This window comes from Stegostoma tigrinum, chromosome 13, assembly GCF_030684315.1.
Source record: "Stegostoma tigrinum isolate sSteTig4 chromosome 13, sSteTig4.hap1, whole genome shotgun sequence".
NCBI lineage: Eukaryota > Metazoa > Chordata > Chondrichthyes > Orectolobiformes > Stegostomatidae > Stegostoma > Stegostoma tigrinum.
The window spans coordinates 77855407-77876829 of record NC_081366.1 but is presented as its reverse complement, the minus strand read 5'-3'; the positions used below and the strand labels follow the sequence as shown (position 1 = coordinate 77876829).

The window sequence follows — 21423 nt, the reverse complement described above, 5'->3', positions numbered from 1 at the left end:
AAGACATTCTTCAAATATGATATACAGAAATATTTCTTACGTGAAACAGCTATGGTTAATTTTCAATTATTTGCAATTCCAGATTGGCAAATATGTTTTAGTATAAATGAGTTATTTCTCTTTTATTGACAAAAAGTATTAAAAGGCCTTTGTTGGTATGGAGATGGAATTTTAATTGACTCACTTTCATTGCCATATTCAAATACACAATGGTAATTATGTTTAGCAATTCAAACAATGGAACGCAGGTACCTTTAGATGTCTAGAAACCAAGGCTTTCAGCCACTAACTCACACTAAAGCCAGTTCGTAGTTTTCTAGGAAACATCCACTAGGCACTCATAGACAGCCAGAAAGATTTCACTTGAAAATGTTCCATACACCACCAAATATAATTTCACCAAACTGGAATAAAAGATATGTTTGATTCCCAGAGCAACAGTGTCTGTTAATTTATTGTTTTGTAAGGTTTGGAATCAGGACATAGAAAAAATTATGTTGCTACTTACATTTAAAATAAAAATATTGCAGATCTATGTTGGCCGATTTGCTCAATTTGGTATTAATTGGAACACTGTAATCTGGCAATGTGGTCTTTAAGGAACAGGAACAAAGAAAGTAATGTTGTGAAACACTGCCCGAAGGCAGGAGCCTTCACATTCAAAATCTCTTGCTGCTTTGTGAGCAGTTTCATCAGTGGAAAATTCAATATGACCTTATTGTCTAGAACTAGTTTCGTAGCTTGAAACTGCACTTATCTGATCCGTGGCTGTACTGAGGCCTATCCTATAATCCATCAGAAACAAGAAAGGCAGATTCAAATCTGATTGTGGAAATTACCTGCCATACTTATTAACAGAACAACAGAGCATTGATAATGTTATGGGCATGACTTATCCTTCCCATCTCTGGTACAGGATTAAACTGCAAACTTGTTCCTTTGTTTCAAGTACTTTGTGTTGCTGTGAAGCCATTGTGTGTTGTCTTTTAATTTTCTTCCAGTGAAATTTCAAGATAAGGATCTACAAATGAGCAGTTAAAGTACTGGCAAAGACTGTACGTGAGCAAGGGTGGATAGAAGGCAAACTGCATTTATATAGCGCAATCTGTAGAATGTTCCAGACTCCTCCATAACCATGTGGGATCAAATTACTGCAAGTGCTGGAATCTGTACTGAAAACAACAAATGCTGGAAACCACAGCAGATCAGGTAGCATCAACGGAGAGAGAACAAGCTAAAGTTTCAAGTCTAGACTGAGATTGCTGATGACCAGGTTAAGGAGGCAAATAATTTTGGATGAGTTGCAGCTTGAAGCCAGGTAGGATAGGTCTTCAAAGGCTTGCAAGATGATCAGAGAAAACTGGCAGTAGCAAAAATATCGCTAAACATCTCAAGATTAGTGTTGGATTAGGATGAGTTCGGAAAGGAGTCTAAGTAGATTGAGCATCAATGATTTAAGAATTGTGGAAACAAACACTCTTGGTAATAAAGGAGATAATGGGAACTGCAGATGCTGGAGAATTCCAAGATAATAAAATGTGAGGCTGGATGAACACAGCAGGCCAAGCAGCATCTCAGGAGCACAAAAGCTGACGTTTCGGGCCTAGACCCTCTCTGATGAAGGGTCTAGGCCCGAAACGTCAGCTTTTGTGCTCCTGAGATGCTGCTTGGCCTGCTGTGTTCATCCAGCCTCACATTTTATTATCTATACTCTTGGTAATAATGTCGATTTGATTCGTATGAGTACATTCAATTAACAATCATGATGTTATACTATTAGATGAAAAATACCATGCAAAGTCTAATTGTGAAAAACAGTGACACAAGTCAAAAATTTGCCCCCCGGAGGCATTCACTTTAGCCAGAAACATGGAGAGTTGTCCATATATCAAAGATTTCAGTGAAAATCTTTAAACTGTTCTTTAAACTAATGGCTGGCCCAGTATAAACATTCAACTGCCTCTCGGAGCGGCCAGCATTGAATTGGAACAAACCGCTTTAATGAATCAAATGTCTTCTGTACCATTATCAGCTGCCCTCTCTTTTTTGTTCTATATCTTTTATTCGCATCACTTATCCGGAATCCTAATCTGAAACGTGAAACCCGCATCTAGACAGTTACTGTCCAAAACTATCGTGCCTACAAACACAGCAGAAAGCCTCTTGCAAAGACTGGGCTGTAAACTGACAGCAAGTTGCAACCGGAAGAACGAGCCACGCTGCCCATTCATTGCTCAAAAGGACCAACTGAGCGTGCGCGGGAAAGAGTGCGGAGGGTGGGGCGGCGGGGAGATGCGGCGCAGGCTTGGAGAGCCAGCGCGTCCTCCAATGAGCGACGCGAATGATGGCGCGCTGCGCACGCGCACGGGAAGTAGCGTGTGACCACCCACGGGACGAGGCGAATGAACGAACAAAAGGCGCACCGCACATGCGCGGATCTGACTGACAGGGGGCACAAGGGAAGTAAGGGTGTGCGGATGAGCAAGGGGGGCGGGGTCAAGGTGTCCGACGCCACAAAGCGGAGGCGGGGCCGGCGCGGCGCAGGCGCACAGCTGCCTGTGAGTGTCGGGCGCGGCCCCGGAGCTCAACGTCCCCTCCCCCTCCCCGCCACCCACGCGCGCGAGCATGAGAGAGCGCGCAGCAACGGCGGCGGCAGCGTCCGGAGATCCCGGGAAAGGGTCAGTGCCAGCGCTCGGCCGGTGCCCGTCTCCCTGCCCCCGCTAATCCCACCCCCTACCCCTCCCCCATGGCTTCCATCGAGCAGAGCTGGTTCCCCACTCACCTCCGGGTGACGGTGATCGGGGCCCGGGGCCTACGGGCCAAGCGCAGGGACGGCCTCCTCAGCTGTTACGCGGTGATCCGCCTGGGCCGGGACAAGTACGTGACCTCGGTGCAGAGCGGCAACCTGAGCCCCGAGTGGAACGAGGAGTGCACCCTGCAGCTGCCGGCGGTGCTGGATAACTCGGACAGGTGGACGCTGCACCTGACGGTCAAGCACAACCACAGCCGCCTTCCCGTCGACGGCTTCCTGGGTCACGTGGCGCTGCCCATCGCCCAGCTGTACGAGGACAAGAGCAGGAGGAAGAGCGAGTAAGGATCACCCTTCTCCACCCTCACGTACACCGGCCACCCTTCCATAGACCGGCCGCCCTTCCATAGACCGGCCGCCCTTCCGTAGACCGGCCGCGGTCACGTGGACCGGCCGCCCTTCCGTAGACCGGCCGCGGTCACGTGGACCGGCCGCCCTTCCGTAGACCGGCCGCGGTCACGTGGACCGGCCGCCCTTCCGTAGACCGGCCGCGGTCACGTGGACCGGCCGCCCTTCCGTAGACCGGCCGCGGTCACGTGGACCGGCCGCCCTTCCGTAGACCGGCCGCGGTCACGTGGACCGGCCGCCCTTCCGTAGACCGGCCGCGGTCACGTGGACCGGCCGCCCTTCCGTGGACCGGCCGCGGTCACGTGGACCGGCCGCCCTTCCGTGGACCGGCCGCGGTCACGTGGACCGGCCGCCCTTCCGTGGACCGGCCGCCCTTCCGTGGACCGGCCGCGGTCACGTGGACCGGCCGCCCTTCCGTGGACCGGCCGCGGTCACGTGGACCGGCCGCCCTTCCGTGGACCGGCCGCGGTCACGTGGACCGGCCGCCCTTCCGTGGACCGGCCGCGGTCACGTGGACCGGCCGCCCTTCCGTGGACCGGCCGCGGTCACGTGGACCGGCCGCCCTTCCGTGGACCGGCCGCGGTCACGTGGACCGGCCGCCCTTCCGTGGACCGGCCGCGGTCACGTGGACCGGCCGCCCTTCCGTGGACCGGCCGCGGTCACGTGGACCGGCCGCCCTTCCGTGGACCGGCCGCCCTTCCGTGGACCGGCCGCGGTCACGTGGACCGGCCGCCCTTCCGTGGACCGGCCGCGGTCACGTGGACCGGCCGCCCTTCCGTGGACCGGCCGCGGTCACGTGGACCGGCCGCCCTTCCGTGGACCGGCCGCGGTCACGTGGACCGGCCGCCCTTCCGTGGACCGGCCGCGGTCACGTGGACCGGCCGCCCTTCCGTGGACCGGCCGCGGTCACGTGGACCGGCCGCCCTTCCGTGGACCGGCCGCCCTTCCATGGACCGGCCGCGGTCACGTGGACCAGCCGCGGTCACGTGGACCGGCCGCCCTTCCGTAGACCGGCCGCGGTCACGTGGACCGGCCACCCTTCCATAGACCACCCTGCCCTCGCGCAGACCCCCCCATCGTGCAGACCACCCCCCCTCCCCAAATACACTCCATTATAAGACCATAAGACGTAGGAGTGGAAGTAAGGCCATTTGGCCCATCGAGCCCACTCCGCCATTTAAATCATGGCTGATGGGCATTTTACCTTCACTTCCCCTGCACTCTCCCCATCGCCCTTGATCCCTTCTGAGGTAAAGAATTTTGTAGATATCCGCCTTATAGAACATTACAGTGCAGTACAGGCCCTTCGGCCCTCGACATTGCACCGACCTGCGAAACCAATTGAAGGCCATTTAACCTACGCTATTCCATTATCATCCATTTGTTTATCCAATGACCATTTAAATGCCTTGAAGGCATCCAGCGTCCTAGCCCCTACTGCGCCCTGTGGCAATGAATTCCACAGGCCCTCCGCTCTCTCTGGCTGAAGAAACGTCGTCTCATTTTAGTTTTAAATTCGCCCCCTGTAATTCTAAGGCTATGCCCACGGGTCCCAGTCTCCCCGCCCAACGGAAACAACTTCCCAGCATTCACCCCCTCTAAACTATAAGACTGGTAATGAGCCATTGATCACAGATTCCATGATTTTTACGAAATCATTAGAGCCCTACAGTGTGGAAGCAGGCCATTTGGCCCATCAAATCTACGTAGGCCCACAAAGAGCATCCCTGTAACCCTGCATTTCGTGTAGCTAACTCACCCAGTCTACACCCCCCTGGACACTGTGCAGTTTAGCATAGCCAGTCCACCAAACCTATACCAATTTGTATTTGAGATTGGAGCAAACCCACACTGGTGCTGGGAGATGTGTAGACTGCACACAGACTGTTGCCTGTGGGTGGAATCAAACCTGGGCTCTGGCACTGTGAGGCAGCAGTGCTAACCACTGTTCCACCATATTATAAGGAGCAGACCATCTCATTCACTTTCAATTCATTCAGTCCTAGATCTTGTCAGAGTTGGGTTGGGTGTTTGGTGAGAGCCAGGATTGGAGGTGGGAGACATTGTGGGATGGAGGGCCGACGAGAAGAGTTGGACTGGGGCGAAATGAAGTCTGGGTGAGGTATTGGGGTTGATTTGGAGGAGTGTGGAAGGAGCAGTTAAGTTCTGTAGTTACTTAAGAGTTAGTCATCTTTTAATCTGTTTAGCATTTTCCTGAATAGCTATCCAGGCAAGTAAGTCAGATCTTCACAAGTCTTGATTGTAACTGAAAGGCACAAATTCCAGTATAAGAATTATTTCTGTGGTAACCTATATAGCTCCCGGGACAAAGACTCTCATTCTGGAGGAGATTGTTACCTTGAGAAAAATTGTATTTTGCTACTTAAGGTACTCAGCAAAATCTGATTTCTGGTTGGTGCTGCAGGATGGGCACCTGTAAACTGCCCATGCAGGCACATGCTGCTTAACTGAAATGTGGTGATTGCATCTGTATGACTGACCATGGGAGATGGGAGAAAATCTCTTTTGTTACACTAATGCGAGGACCCAGGAATCTTATGCCTTGCCTTAGTATCCACCTCTCTTCTTTTGGGCATTTCCCTTCTGCTTGCTTTCTTATATTTCAAATGTTATTGTAAAATTCTATGCAGTTTACTTTATTCAGTAATGTATTGATTATGGCTTATATATCAAAAGAAATTGCTGCATTTCAGAGTGAAACTTCTGATTTGAGTGTACTTCCCACATTATCAGATAGGGTAACTATTGCTGTGAGGCTCAGTGTTCTCAATTGTTAAACTTAGCAACTAATAGTTGATAGTTTTGGAACAAATTGTTTCATTTTGTGTGGTAAATGTTTATTATTTTGGACAAAACTAGTAATCCTCGTCAGACTATCTATTGTATCATGGAGTTCCAGCTTACAAAGCAGCATAAAGAATACCAAGCATTTCATTTTTAATCGGTAGAGTAAAGCCTATACTAATGCAGAGTATTTTTTTACGTTGAGCAGATCAGAATAAAGGGTCAGGTTTTGTTAGATTGCACGATTGATATGAGTCACGTTCTTGGAACTAGAACTTGGTACCGCAGCAATCATATCTGTAGTGGGATATTATTGATTGGTCAGAGTTGCTATTGGCTTGATGGCAGGATTCTCCACAGCTGATGGTTTATTGGGGTATGATTGCTTTTAGTAGTTTTTTTGTGATTTATGTGGAAATGTATTTTCATTGTTGGAATGGAATGTTTAACGATGACTGGAGAGGAAGGTAGCTTTGATTCAAGTTTTAAATTAACCAATCCACCATACAAGTCCTGAGTTAGTGGATATAATGATATTGCATATATTTTCTGTCAGCAAATGACTCTCTGCTTCAATAAATGATCAGTAGTTATTACAGGCAACCTGTGGACTGAGAATGTGGAGTCTACATTAATATGCAATTCATTTTCCGGCAAAATGGCAGCAGGGTAAGCCGTTCCATTCAGAGCTCCACTCTGCTCGCCAGTTCTTTCTTTCTCCCTTTGTCCTTTTTTTTCTCTCTTCTCTCTCCCTCTCTAGTAGTTGTATCTCCCATCCCCATTGACTACCTACTTAAGGAGTCGGGAAGGAGCCAGGTTGTGACCGGGAACAATGTGGCGGGAGCTGTGTCTTGCATCGACAAGTGGATAAAGAGTGGGTTGGTGAGGGCAACCCAATGAGGTGGCCCGGAGCAGGACGCTGGCGGAGGCATGACAAGGACTGGAATGCCCGGAATGGGATGGCAGCAATGGAAAGGAAAATTGGACACTCTTAAGCTATTTCTTTTTATCTTATTCTAAGTTAATGTGAATGGCACCACGTATGTACGGTGAAGGTATGCACTTTTCACTGTATTTAGTCTTTTTTATTTGAACCAGTTCTGATCAAAAATGAAATATTAAACTGTGTTTTCTCTTCCCAGTCTTGATTGACATGCTGTATATATCAACACACCTTGTTTTTACTTCAGATTTTGTGTTTGTATATTTAAGTATTTTTATATTCATGGTTTTGTAACACTGTAGATTGGTCTCTGTTAGAAACTTCAGTGGAGCCAGTTTTGAAGCATACTTGCAGAACTGTACAACATTTTATCTTGCATTTACAGGCTTAATTCTTTGTTCAGGGTGAAGGCGGCAGCCCTGCATGACCAGCTCCAATACAAAGTTCTATTATCCATCTTTATAGTAGTTATCTTAAATATTGCAGCATAATAACGTGTAGGGTACTAGCACAATTTTTAAAAATCATGGTGATGTCACATTATGTAGCTCATTGGTAATCATTTAGATAGAATAGAACAGTACAGCACAGAACAGGCCCTTCAGCCCAAGATGTTGTGCTGACGATTGATCCTCATGTATGCACCCTCAAATTTCAGTGACCATATGCATGTCCAGCAGTCTCTTAAATGTCCCCAATGACCTTGCTTCCACAACTGCTGCTGGCAACGCATTCCATGCTCTCTCAACTCTGTGTAAAGAACCCGCCTCTGACATCCCCTCTATACTTTCCTCCAACCAGCTTAAAATTTGAAAAGTATAATCAAAGTGGGTGTTCATTGTTCAGTTTTTGTTTTAAAAGAATGTTTTGTTGTTTCCAGTATTTTTGTAGCATCAAGATTTACAAGTAATTCAAGAGAGGGATTAGAGTTCCTGCCCCATCCATCACCTGCAAAATTATATATTACTTCCTAATCTTGCAAAGTAAAATAAGGTGAATTTTTGTTGTCAGGGTCAGTAATTATTGCCCATCACTGGTTGTCCATGTGGAGGTGATGATAAACTGCCTTTTTGAACTACTGCTGTCCATCTGGTGTAAGACCATAAGATTCAGGAGCAGAATTAAGCCATTTGGCCTATTGAGTCTGCTCTACCATTTGATCAAACTCGTACCTTTTCCTCAGAACCTTGATCCCTTTAATCCAAAATCTATCCATCTCTGCCTTAAGTACAATCAATTACTTGGTCTCCAGCCTTCTGTGGCAGAGTTCCACAGATTCACCACCCTCTCGCTGAAGAAATTTCTCCTCCTCTCTGTTCTGAAGAGTTGTACCTTCTCTCTGAGTCTGTGCTCTCAGGTCCTAGTCTGTCCTACTGGTGGAAACATCTCTACATCCACTCTATCCAGGCAATTTAGTAAATATCAATGAGATCCCCCTTATCCTTCTAAAATAACAGTACAGATCCAGAGTCCTCAACTGTTCCTCGTGATAAACCCTTCATTCCTGGGATTGTTCTTGGTACAGCTGTAGACCCCATCCAATGCCAACACTTCCTTCCTTAGATACAGGGCCCAAAACTGCTCATAATTGTACTCCTGTAGAACTGATAGGAAGGAGGTTTCCGGCTTTTGATCCTGTGACGGTGAATGAACAGTAATATAATTTCAAGTCAGAATGGTTTGTGGCATTTTGATGAAATGCTTATATTGGTATTACCATGTATTTGCTGTCTTGTCCTTTTATTCAGCAGAACTCTCGCACCTTGGCAAGTTGCTGCAGTGCAATGCACACGGTACACAGTGCTGCTACTATGCATCAGAGGTGGAGGCAGTAAATGTGGTGGTTGGTGTGCCAATCAGAAGGGCCAGTGTGTCCTGAATGGTGATGACCTACTTGTGTGTTCTTGAAACTACACTAATTGAAGCAAAAGGAGAGTGTTCCATCATCTTGTGCCTTGTAGATGGTTGACAGGCTCAAAGTAAGGTGGTGAGGAATTCCCATCTCCAGACCTGTATTTGTAACTGCAGTATTTATGTGACCATATCAGGTTCTGGTCAGTGGTCACCCCAAGGGTATTGCTGATGGGGGATTCAGTCATGGTAATGCTATTGAATTAGTTAGATTCTTCCCTGTTGAAAATGGTAATTCCTTGGAATTTGTGTGGCCTGATGTTACTTGTCACTTATCAATGCAAGTCTAAAGGTGAAAAGGTGATGCTGCATTTGGACACAGACTGCTTCAGTAACTCAGGTTTTGAATGGAACCCAACTTTCTCCTTTTGCTTCTATTGTTGCTTTTGCTGTTTCCCTTAAATTTGTGCCCCCTCACTTGATCTGTTATCAGTGAGAAAGTGTTTGTACTTTTCCCAACTGTGCAGACCCCTCACAATTTTGAGCACCTCCATCAAATTTCCTTTCAATCTTCTCTGGGGGAAAAAAAACCCAGTATCTCCAATTTATTTATCTGTCTCATCCCCAGAACCATTACCAGACTTGATTCTGCATCCTTTCTAATTCTTTTGCATCTTTACTAAAGTGTCTGACTCAACTGAACACTATTCCAGTTGAGGTCAAATCAGTATTCTGTGCAATCTAATAGACTTCCTTGGGTCTATACACAGTCTCTCTTAATAAAGCTGTGGATGATGCAAAGTTTGTTAAACACTGTCTCAACCTCTTCTGTGACTTGTTCCTCTGCTCCTGCACACTCTTGTCTCAATGTTCGTCCTACCAAAGTGAATCTCTTCACACTTCTCTGCATTATTTCATTTGCCACTCAATCCCCAAAGTTGTGATACCCTTTTGAAGGAAAATTAGCAGTGACTCATTTCTTTAGTCGGTAACATTCTTGCTTCCGAACCACAAGGTATAGTGCCCATGTTCTCAAGGATGGAGTGCATAAAACGACTGAATCCCCAGTGTGTTAAGGAGGGTAGACTGCAGGTGAGGGATTCTCTCATGGTCAGAACTTCCAAGCAAGCATTAAAACTAGCTTGGTTCTGGCAGGGAAGGATCATCCCAACATATCCTTCACGTATCTGGATTCTCCACAGGATGCTGTGGCAATCCTGAGACAGCTGCAGTGGAGAAGAGGCAGTTGTCCAGCACCTTCTGTAATGTGAATTTGCACATAGAATTTGGGCAAAGATGCAGTGGTTTCTTCGTGAAATATAATCCTGAGAAATTCTAAGGTGGATCCCTGTGCTGCATCAGCTTTTCCCAGGGATGCTCCCTATAATAAACATTAGCTGCTGATGAAAGACCCCAGCTTAGTGAAAAATGTTCTTTGACCTACCTGAAATTTGTTGGTCCTCCATTATAAAGTGCTGTCTATGAATTTGTGTTGCAAACTGGCACATTATATGACCGAGGATGACCTGCCAAAGGATGCAGTCAAGTTTGGCACAGCTACTGCAGAAGCTTGATGGAAAAAGACCACTGCCTAAAGACATTCCACCATAGTAACCCCAGGATTGTATGCAGAAAAGAATGTTTGACATGAAATATAAATGTATGTTGTAAATATATAATTGTAAATGTGGCGAAACACCTGAGTCCCATGTACTACATTGAAAGAAATGAATGTATCACTTTATTTAATGTCAAATTTGAACTGTTATATAATGGTGCCTTTATAACTTCTATAAATAAAGTATATTTTTGAAAAAATGTTAGTTGGAGAATATAGTATCCAGTGTTTCCCCAGAGATGTACAAGACTTTGTGAATTTCACTTGTGGACTATAGATTTTTTTTCCTTCATGCGATATGTGTATTGCTGTAAGGCCAGCACTTATTATCCAGCCCGAATTGCCACGGCTAAGGTGATGGTGAGCTTCCTTCTTGAACACTACATTGCTTGCATGTAGGGAGCCATAGTTCTATTAAGGAGTTCCAGGACTTTGATCCAGTAACAATGAAGAAATGCCAAGGTAGGAAAGTCAGAATGATGTGCATCTTGGAGGAGAGCTTGTAACTGGTATTGCCATATCTACTTCCCTTGTCCTTCAAAGTGATAAAACTCAGTGGAGCTTTGGTCAGTGACTGAAGTACATGTTTTAAATGGTACACGTTGCTGCCATGGTATGTCAATGAAGGGAAAGAATGTTCAAGATAGTGGATGGGGCACAGAATCAAGTGGATTGCTTGGATGGTCTGTTAGAAGCAGATGTGAAAGTGTAGGATAAACAACAGTGGCATTTCTTTGAAGTAAGGGGTCTTAGGTAAAAGGAAAAGACAATAATACTGTAAGAGATGGGGTGAAAGTAAATGGGATAGAAAAGGTAAGGCTAAAGGTTAATGGAGAAATGGCATGCACAGGTTGAAGAATCTAAAGCATGTCAGCAGTCAGTCATTGGTCAGCCAATCTGTGATTGGAGCCATTGTGTCCCTCTGAGATAACAAGGTGTGGAGCTGGATGAACACAGCAGGCCAAGCAGCATCTTAAGAGCAGGAAAGCTAACGTTTCGGGCCTAGACCCTTCATCAGAAAAGGGGGAGGGGAAGAGGGTTCTGAAATAAATAGGGAGGGGGCGGTGGATTGAAGGTGGGTAGAGGAGAAAGACAAGTTAAAGAGGTGGGGATGGACCCGGTAGAGATGGGTGTAGGTAGAGAGGAGATGGGTCAGTCCAGGAGGGACTGACAGGTCGAGGGGGGTGGGTGGGAGTTGAGGTTAGTAGCTAGGAAATGGAGTTGGGAGGAGGGGATAGGTGAGCGGAAGAACACGTTAGGGCAGCGGGGACAAGCTGGGCTGGTTTTGGGATGTGGGGTGGAGGGGAGATTTTGAAGTTCGTGAAATCCTCTGATACTATTGGGCTGCAGTGATCCCAAGTGGAATATGAGTTGTTGTTCCTGCAACCTTTGTGTGGCATCGTTGTGGCACTGCAGGAGGCCCAGGATGGACATGTCGTCTGAGGAATGGGAGGGGGAGTTGAAATGGTTCGTGACTGGGAAGTTTCCCCAGTGTCGACGCCACAACAGGTACAGCGGATGCAGTATACCATATTAGCAGATGTGCAAGTGAACCTCTGCTTGCTGTGGAAAGTTGTCTTTGGGCCTGGGATGGGGGTGAGGGAGGAGGTCTGGAGACAGGGGTAGCACTTCCAGCGGTTGCAGGGAAAAGTGCTGGGTGTGGTCTGGCTGGAGGGGAGTGTGGAGCGGACAGGGGAGTCATGGAGACAGTGGCCCTTCTGGAAGGCAAACAAGGGTGGGGAGGGAAGAATGTCTTTGGTGGTGGGATCGGATTGTAGATGGCGGAAGTGTCAGAGGATGATGTGTTGTATCCGGAGGTTGGTGGGGTGGTATGTGAGAATGAGGGGGATTCTGTTGTGGTTATTATTGTGAATATGGGGTGTGAGGAATGAGTTGTGGGAAATGTGGGAGACACAGTCGAGGGCCTTCTTGACCACTGCGGGGGGGGATGTTGCAGTCGTTGAAAAATGAGGCCATCTGAAATGTACGCGAGTGGAATGCCTCATCCTGAGAGCAGGTGCGGCAGAGGCAAAGGAATTGGGAATAGGGGATGGTATTTTTACAGGAAGGTGGGTTAGAGGAGGTGTATTCTAGGTACCTGTGGGAGTTGGTGGACTTGAAATAGATATCGGTTTCTAGGTGGTTGCCTGAGATGGAGACGGAGAGATCCAGGGAGGTGTTAGAGATAGCCCAGGTGAACTTAAGGTTGGGGTGGAAGCTGCGGTGCTGATACAGTCATCAATGTAATGGAGGAAGAATTGGGGTTTAGGGCCAGTGGAGGTGCAGAAGAGGGATTGTTTCACATAACGTACAAAGAGGGAGGCATAGCTTGGACCCATGAGGGTACGCATGGCTGCCCCCTTTGAGGATTTTAAAGAGAAGTTGTTGAGCCAGGTGAACCTACGGTTGGGGTTGTGTCCCTCTTTGAGCTTGTTTCCCTCTCTGGAATCTTCTGTCTTTGCCATCTGCCCTAGTGAAGCAATTCCTGTTGGTCCAATGTTGAGGTCAGAGCTGATTTCCTTCAAGTAGGATTTTGGGGTACCTTTGAAACGTTTCTGTTGGTCACCATGTGTTCTTCGGCCGGGTTATAGTTGGGTGCTAAGCGCAATTTGGGTTTACACCCTTTGTTAAGCAGATATTAAAATAGTTTAGAACTTTTGAGGCCTCAGCATTTTTCTTTTAACATGTTTTTTGTAGGTGGTATGATTTGCAGTCAAAACCAAACAAAGTGGCAAAGAACAGAGGTCAGCTGCAACTTGCATTTGAGTTCCTACGTAACAACATGACAGCAGGTTCATATGAGCTATTGAAGAGAAGACCTCAGTCTGTGTTTGATAAGTTTAAGGACAAAGTAACTTCCTTAAAGTATGGAATGACTCATGAGATTTTACCATCCGAAAAGCCTAGCACTGTGAGTAAATAACTATCTTCTCCTAGTGATTGCCTCTTTAAGCTGAGGAGAATGGAGTTGGCATTTTAGTGCATTTATGCTTAAAACATGTAATGAAATCCAAAATGCTGAGCAACCTTGAAATTTGGAGGTAGCATTCTTAAAAGGCAAAGATAATGGGAACCGCAGATGCTGGAGAATCCGAGATAACAAGGTGTGGAGCTGGACGAACACAGCAGGCCAAGCAGCATCTTAGGAGCACAAAAGCTGACGTTTTGGGCCTAGACCCTTCATCAGAAAAGGGGGAGGGGGAGAGGGTTCTGAAATAAATAGGGAGAGATGGGGAGGAGGATCAAAGATGAATAAGTGGAGAGGAACTTCTTCAAGTTAGGCACCCCCGGAAGAGGCTTCGCAGTGAGGTTAACATTGTATCAGAGATAATGGGAACTGCAGATGCCGGAGCATCCGACATGACAAAGTGTGGAGCTGGATGAACACAGCAGGCCAAGCAGCATCTTAGGAGCACCATTGGCCTGCTGTGTCCATCCAGCTCCACATTTTGTTATTCTTAAAATGCATCTTGTTCACAGACACCCTAGAAAAATAGCCATTTGCTGCAGTTATTTATTTATTCTTCACTTGAGTTCTCCTTCAGGTGCAAGAGCTGAATCATGCTTCTCGCTGCGAGGAAGCCTGATTGGCCTAAACCTGATAAATTTTCAGCAAAATGTTCAGGCTAGATTTTCTTTCCTGGCAGCCAGGGTGTTGGGTAGTGGCCAGAAAATTAAACTTGATGGTACTTTCCCTTCACGGAGGTTGGTCACGCTTTTGTTTGGCAGCTTGGAATTATGGATTCTGTTTCCTCTTGTCAATGAGGGGCCTGGTGCAAGGCTCCCTGTTTTAGATGGGAGAGCACTGGATGAGTGAGCATAAGTCCAAAAGGCAAAGTGTCACTGTCAGCCGTCTGTTTCAGCCTAGGCACCTGCAAGTACATAAATCATTGAAATTACTGGAATTTATTGTTCCGAGCCAATGGAAGTTATTCTGGAGGTCCTCTAGCTGCAGGTGAAGTTGTGATTTTTGTTTTTGTTTCATTACGTAATGTTTCCAGTCCACATTTCTGTGGTTTGTATGCAGTTTGTTTGGTTGGGCCACATAACCGACATCTTTCTACATTTTTGACAACGGTGTCAAATTTGCTGGGGAAAAAAAAATTCTGCAAGGTATCATGGTGTTGGGAATGGTGATAATTTCTGGTCTGTTTTAGAGTTGCACTGGCAACACTGGGTAAAACATGGTTTGGGAAAGGCTAGATTAAAAGCACTGGCTCTGGGTAGGATGCTCTTTAGAGAGTCAGTGCAGACTCAATGGGTTGAATGGCTTCTTTCAAAATTGTGGGGATTCAATGATTCTAATAAATAGTAATTCTTGTTAGGTAGAGAAACCCTGTGCATGCTTTGTATCAATCTGTCAGTCAAGAAAATTTGGGTCGTATGCGTACTTTTGCAGTGTCCTCAGGAATAATGAGGATTGATTTCCAGCATGCTACCTCAGAGGCATAACACCTGTTGAAAGTCCACAATGACCATTTTGTTAAAAAAACACTGACCACTGAGTGCTCAAGACGTGCACAGCAGCACCTGGTGTAATTTATTTAACCTACTTGAATAAAATGTTAGCTTTAAAAGGTTTGAGTCTGTCTGTCTTCCTCCTCCTTCCTATACCTCTTCAACCCCGGCACCATAAATTTGTTTATTATAATATTTTCCAACTGGGATTGATTGTGCTCAGTGCTATAAATATACATTGACTATGAAGACCATTTGTCATGTTTTATTAGTATACGAGAATACTAGTGAAAACTAGCAATAGGATTTATAGGAGAGGTGTAATTTGGTATCTCCCAGCATTCTTGATTATTGATATAAACAGCCATGAAATCACAAGCCAAATTCTTTCAGTGGGGTTTCTTGCAGAAGAGGGAAAAAATCATGGACTCTGATAAAATACTATAGAAGTGCAAACAAAATCTCAGCAGTGCAGCTGAGCCCCAGAAACAAGGTGTTTGCATAACTTTGTAAGTTACCACCAAACTATTGATTGGTCTGTAAAAGGAACTGAATAATGTAATCTTATCAAAAGAAGATTGCATTTGGAGCTACAAGATTGAAAAATATTTAGTCAATTTGTTAACTTCTAAGATTCTAAGCTAATTTTGGTGTTTCATTGAATAGAGCCTGAAGCATCACAAAAATGGAAAAATGTCAAAATCACTCAGTCACGGTAAGGAACCCAATTAAATTCAATCTATAGTTCACTTGTTTGGTTGTGTTGAACAGTGTGCCTCAAAGGAAAGTCCGATTTTTAGGGTGAATCTAAAGGTAAAACTTTGCTTCTCCCAAAGGTTTGAGGTCAGTTCGAGATTTATAAGGGAACAATCCTAGACTAAGTGTTGTTCCAAGATGTGATACTAACATGGGCCAGTAAATTTGGTCTTACGCAGAAATCTGCCCTTGGATACACTACTTAGTTGTTTTCTTCTTTTCTCAGCAGATCAGTTTTTTTTATATTTAAATAAGATCTTTTGATTAGTTTCCTCATTTACAATGTGTACTACATTTCGTACTCAGCAACTCATTTTCATTTTGAATGCGAAGGAGATGTTTGATTTAAAAAAAACTTACCTATCTTCTCCTCTATCCATCTTCGATCCGCTTCCCCCTCTCTCCCTATTTATTTCAGAATACTCTCCCCCTCCCCCTATTCTGATGAAGGGTCGAGGCCCGAAACGGCAGCTTTTGTGCTCCTAAGATGCTGCGTGGCCTGCTGTGTTCATCCAGCTCCACACTTTGTTATCTTGGAAGTATTGAAGTTGCTGAATGGATATTATCCTGTCCTTTGAATATTACAGCTGGTTTACATTTTGCTCTTTCTGAAACTTAACTTGCCATCAGAACATGCATGGGAATAATAATCAGAGAATTATCTGGAAACTATATCAAAGAGTCATAGATCTGTACAGCGTGGATATAGACCCTTCGGCCAACTCTGTATCCTAAAATAATCTAGTTCCATTTGGTCCCTATCCCTCTGAACCTATCTTAGTAGTATACCCGTCCAAATGCCTTTAAAAGGTTGTAATTGCACCAGCCTTCACCACTTCCTGTAGCAGTTCATCCCATACATGTGCTACCCTCAACGTGAATAAAATTTCTCCTTGGATCCCTTTTAAATCTTTACGTTCTCACTTTGAATGCATCCCCTCTACTTTTGGACTGCTGCACCCCAGGGAGAAGACTTTGCCTGTTTACCCCATTCATGCCTCCCCACCCCCGTGATTTTATAAATCTCTAAGGTCACCCCCAGCCTCTACACACCAGGGAAAATAGCCCCGGCTTATTCAGACTCTACCAATAGCTCAAACCCTCCAACCCTGGCTACATCTTTGTAAATATTTTTCTGAACCGGTTCAAGTTTAACAACATCCTTCCTGCAGCAGGCAGACCAGAATTGAATGCAGTGTTCCCAAAGTGGCTTAACTAATTTCCTGCACAGCTGCTATGTGACCTCCCAACTCCCATACTCCATGCAATGACCAATAAAAGCAAGCATACTAAATGCTGCTTTCACCATCCTGTCTACCTGTGACTCCATTTTCAAGGAGCTACGAACCTGCTTTCTGGGGTCTCTGTTCAGCAACATCCCCAGGACTTTACCCATAAGTGTATAAGTACTTTGCTGATTTACCTTTTAAAAATGCAGCACCTCACATTTATCTAAATTGAATTCCATCTGCCAGTCCTCAGCCCACTGGCCCATCTGATCCAGATCCTGTTGTACTCTGAGGTACCCTTTGCTGTCTGCAAATTCGCTGTCATCTGCAAACTTACTTATCATACCTCCATTTTAAAGCATGAACAAAAAGAGCAAATAGATGTTTTTTTTAAAATATGCAATTACTGTGAGCAGAATACAGTTTGACCATATTGATCAAGTTAGTTCAGTTGGCTGGACAGCTGGTTTGTGATGCAGAGTGATGCCAACATTCCACATTCAGTCCCCATACCAGCTGATGGACTGTTCATCCTGAGATGTAGCGTCCCTCACGTTAAACCACCACCAGTTGTCTCTCAAATGACAGAGCATCCCCGTAATTCAGTAGGACGATGGTGACTTTATTCCTACAAAAGTATTTCATGATTGAAGTGACGCAAAATTAAAGCATTATTCCAGGGAGGCCAATAACCGTGAGAATTTAATAGCAGTCTTTATTGCAGCAACCATATGGACACGGCTGGTGCATGTAAATCACACTGAATCAAAAAGAGTTGTTGCTGTAAGCTCTAGATTCACATTAATTCAGTTGCATAAATGTGACTTTGCAGCAAGGAAACTTACACCATCACAAGTCACTTTTATGTTGCGTTACCGGACCTTCTGCTCACTAACCAGCTAACAGTTTTGACTGATGCATTGATCAAATGGCTGCATTGTTTTTGCTGAGCAATGACCATAGTTTGCCTTCATTTAGCACATTACTGTAGCTTTAAAATGACTTCTTTTTCTTTCTTTGCTATCACTAGTTGCATCTGTGTACTTTGACTCATTCAAAGCAACATTCACAAGCTAATAATTGAAACCTTTGGGACAAGTAGTTTTTTAAAATTTTTGCAAATGATGAAAAGGATGCTTTTAAGTAATCTCTCTGCCCTTGACTGTTTGCAGTGTTTGCAGGCTGCAATTATGGCCTGCAATGCCAGGGCAAAAAGCAAAATATTAGTAGGCTAGGCCTAAAGTATAGCTGTTTGATAGAGATTTCATTACAGAATATTGAGCATTACGCTTCCCTCTTCAGAGGCACTTATCTCCTAACCACATCTCTGATTTTCTGGAAACTGCACATCTGAATTCTCTAATTGGGTTTCCACGTCTGCAATTGTACCCCAATTAATAGAAAACATTTCAGTGTTGAGGTTGTGGACATGCTCGCCCAGCCACTGGATTTGGTTGCAAATGTTTCGTTACCCTACTAGGTAACATGGTCAGTATGCTTCTGGTGAAGCATCCGTGTTCTGTCCTGCTTGTTATTTATATGTCTCAGTTTGCTGGGGTGGTTGATATTACTTCAGGTTCTGTTTCTCAGTGATCTGTATACAGAGTCTAATTCAATGTGTTTGATGGAGTGTTCTGGTTAGAATAGCAGGCCTCCAAGAATTCCCAAGCATGCCTCTGTTTGGCTTGTGCAATTATGGATGTGTTGGCTCCGTCGAATTTGTGTCCCTCATTGTCAGTATGTAGTGAGAGCAGTGAGAATTGGTCGTGTCTTTTGGTGGCTGGTTGGTGTTCCTGTATCTGTATGATCAGTTTTCTTCCGGTTTGGCTTATGTAGTGTTTCTCACAGTCCTTGCATGGTATCCTGTATATTACACCAGTTTTGCTGGTTTCTTTCAATCTTCTCAAACTTTTAAACATTCAATATTCTGATCGACAGAGCCATTCCATGATTTCTTTTCCATTATACCCTGAGTATTGCCAAAAGATGGCAGGACCTTGCAACTTCAATCAATAATGATTGTAATTTATTTATTTATACCATTTATGTTTACATTACAATACTGAAACATCACCTCCTGCACCAAGATTAAACTCTGGTCTGGCAGTTTACTTTGTTTGATGCTCCAGTATTTATCTTCAGAACAATTTGTTTTCTCCTTTAAGTTTTTTTATGACCTTTGTAATTTTTTGACATCTTGAATATGGCTTTGTTTTAATTATTTCTCCTTTGTGTTTTCTAGTCATCTATAGTTTAAACTGACAGTGCTTTCAAATAGCTTCTTGTTCTATAGTTGGTGTTGTGCTTTCTCTGCTGAACATTCTTCCTATGTGTGTGCCTTGGTCATGCCACATCAGACAAGTCCAACGTGGCAGTCTTTTTTATTCTGTTATGATGGACTGCATTTTGACGAACGGTACAGTGCAGAAACAGGCCCTATGGCTCATCCACCCCTGTGTCAACACAAAGCTTTTCTAAACTTAAAAACTTTTTGACTGTATGTTTTCCGTATCCCACTATTTGCTGCTTATCAAGATGCCTCAAACTTTGCTTTTTTATCTGCTTCCACCACTTCCACTGATAGCACAAACTTACCCCTTAGTCCCCTAGTATTTGACATTTGTACCCTGGGAAAAAGACCCTGACTGTCCATTCTAACCATGCCCCTCCTAGTTTTGCAAATTTCTATCAGGTTGCACCTCAGGCTGCAACACTCGAGTGGAAACAAATTAAGTTTGTCCAAGCTGTCCTCGTAGCTCTGTCTTCCAAACCAGGGAAATCCAAGAAAAACTTCCAGTACCCCCTCCAAAGCCTTCTCGTTCTCCTTGTAGTGTGGCGTTCAGAATTGTACACAATTATTCAAACATAGCCTGACTAAAGTTCTACATAGCTGCATCATGAGTCAGCAGATTTTTTATACTCCAGTGCTCTGACTGAAGGCAAGCATGCCATATGCCTTCTTCGCCATGTTATCCACTTATGTTTTGCTACTTTCAGAGAGATTTTGCCCAAGATCACACCAATTTCCACATTCCAAACTTCACTATTCGGGGATACATCCATTAGGCCCTGGGAACTTGTCTACCTTTAAAGCTTTTCAAAATATTCAACACTACCTTACTTTATATACGTCAACATGCCCTTGAATATCAGCACGTGCCTCTCTAGACTTATTGCCCACCATGTCCTTCTTTTGTGAATACCAGTGCACATCCTTATTTAGTAATCTCACCCACTTGCTGCAGTGTCATTTGTCCTAGAGTGGACCTACCCTTTCCCTAACTAACCTCTTTTTTTTCCTGTATACAGCTCTCTGTCTTCAGTTTCTTATGCATTTTTGTTTTGGCTTTGTAGCCTACAGACTGAATCGCCGCCTTCATTCCCTTTTGATGATCCATCAGTTTCTCCTGTAATGGCTTCTGAAATTGTGTTTGCCTAATAATTTACACCACTTTCTACTGTTACCATTTCTAGCGTCTACAAGGTCTAATGGTCCTTTCTGCAACTCTGTGTTCCTTTCACTAATAAGTCTACCTCACCTGTCTTATCTACCCCCGACTCCCTCTGGCCCAGAAGGTTCAGGTTCACATCCAATTTTTCCTGGAGATGTGTCAGAATACATTTGAATAGGTTGATTAAAAGTACTTACTCGAGATGCCTTACGTTATTTTGAAATTCTTGCTGTTCCACTCAAATGGATAGAAGCTTTTATTTAATATATGGGGATGGAGAGCTAGAAATTTATCAATGCTGCCTGTATGAACCCTTTGACTTGAATTGAAACTTGTGTTTTTGTTTAAACATCTTTTGTTTTCACCACACAGTGCAAATGGACTTCAGGGCTGAAATATTTACTGCACCAGAGATAGACAAGCAAACTGGATCTGACGGTCTCTCTCACTTTTTCCACATACACTCTGGGGATGAACAACCTAAGATGCATTTAAACAAGGCAGATGTCCATACAGAATATGCAGGTCACAACCAGTCAGACAAAATGGCAACTTTGAAGTTGGAGAAAGCAACTGCACTAAAGCTACATCCCAACAATGTTGAACACACCGTTTTACCCAAATGTACTGCTGAAGCTGATAGATCCTATGTCTCAGCTACTTATAAGTCTCCATTGGAAACTGCAAAGCCCCACCACTCTGAAGATAACCCAAGATTAGCATCTTTTGTAATCGCTGGTGAAGGTCGAGATGTTTCATTTGCGGGATGGAAAGTAAAGCCTACAACTTGTTGCACTCATTGTTTTCGTCAGGCTAATTCAAAAAGCAGGTGACTGCTTCAACATGTCCACATGCGCTCTAATGGCATGCTGTTCACGTCACCTCGGGAGTTTCAGCTTGCTTATGAAAGAACACCTCCACATACCTTTCTTTAGACGTATTCAATAAAGCAATGGTGTGCATCATGCCTTTGTTTCATTTTTTTACTGAAGCAAATATTAGGATCAGTGCAAATCTAGGATAGCAAAGCACATTTGAACAGCTCTGAAATCAATCCAATGTTGGCACAGTTTGGGATCTGATTAAAGTTTATTTGGAATTTGTTAGCTTTTCTTAAAGGGATCCTCAGAACCATCTGCTATCTTAAAATGTGA

General features: G+C 44.6%; 1 protein-coding gene across 1 annotated transcript; it reads left to right on the top strand.

Annotated features, from left to right (window-relative positions):
• The first annotated feature begins 2582 nt into the window (after positions 1 to 2582).
• On the top strand, positions 2583 to 21153 carry LOC125458328 (rab11 family-interacting protein 1-like). The gene is made up of 4 exons (XM_048543531.2): positions 2583 to 3090; positions 13072 to 13285; positions 15499 to 15547; positions 20642 to 21153. Exons 1-4 carry the CDS (start codon positions 2747 to 2749, stop codon positions 21100 to 21102), a joined length of 1068 nt encoding a protein of 355 aa, XP_048399488.2. The 5' UTR covers positions 2583 to 2746; the 3' UTR covers positions 21103 to 21153.
• Positions 21154 to 21423: the final 270 nt, after the last annotated feature.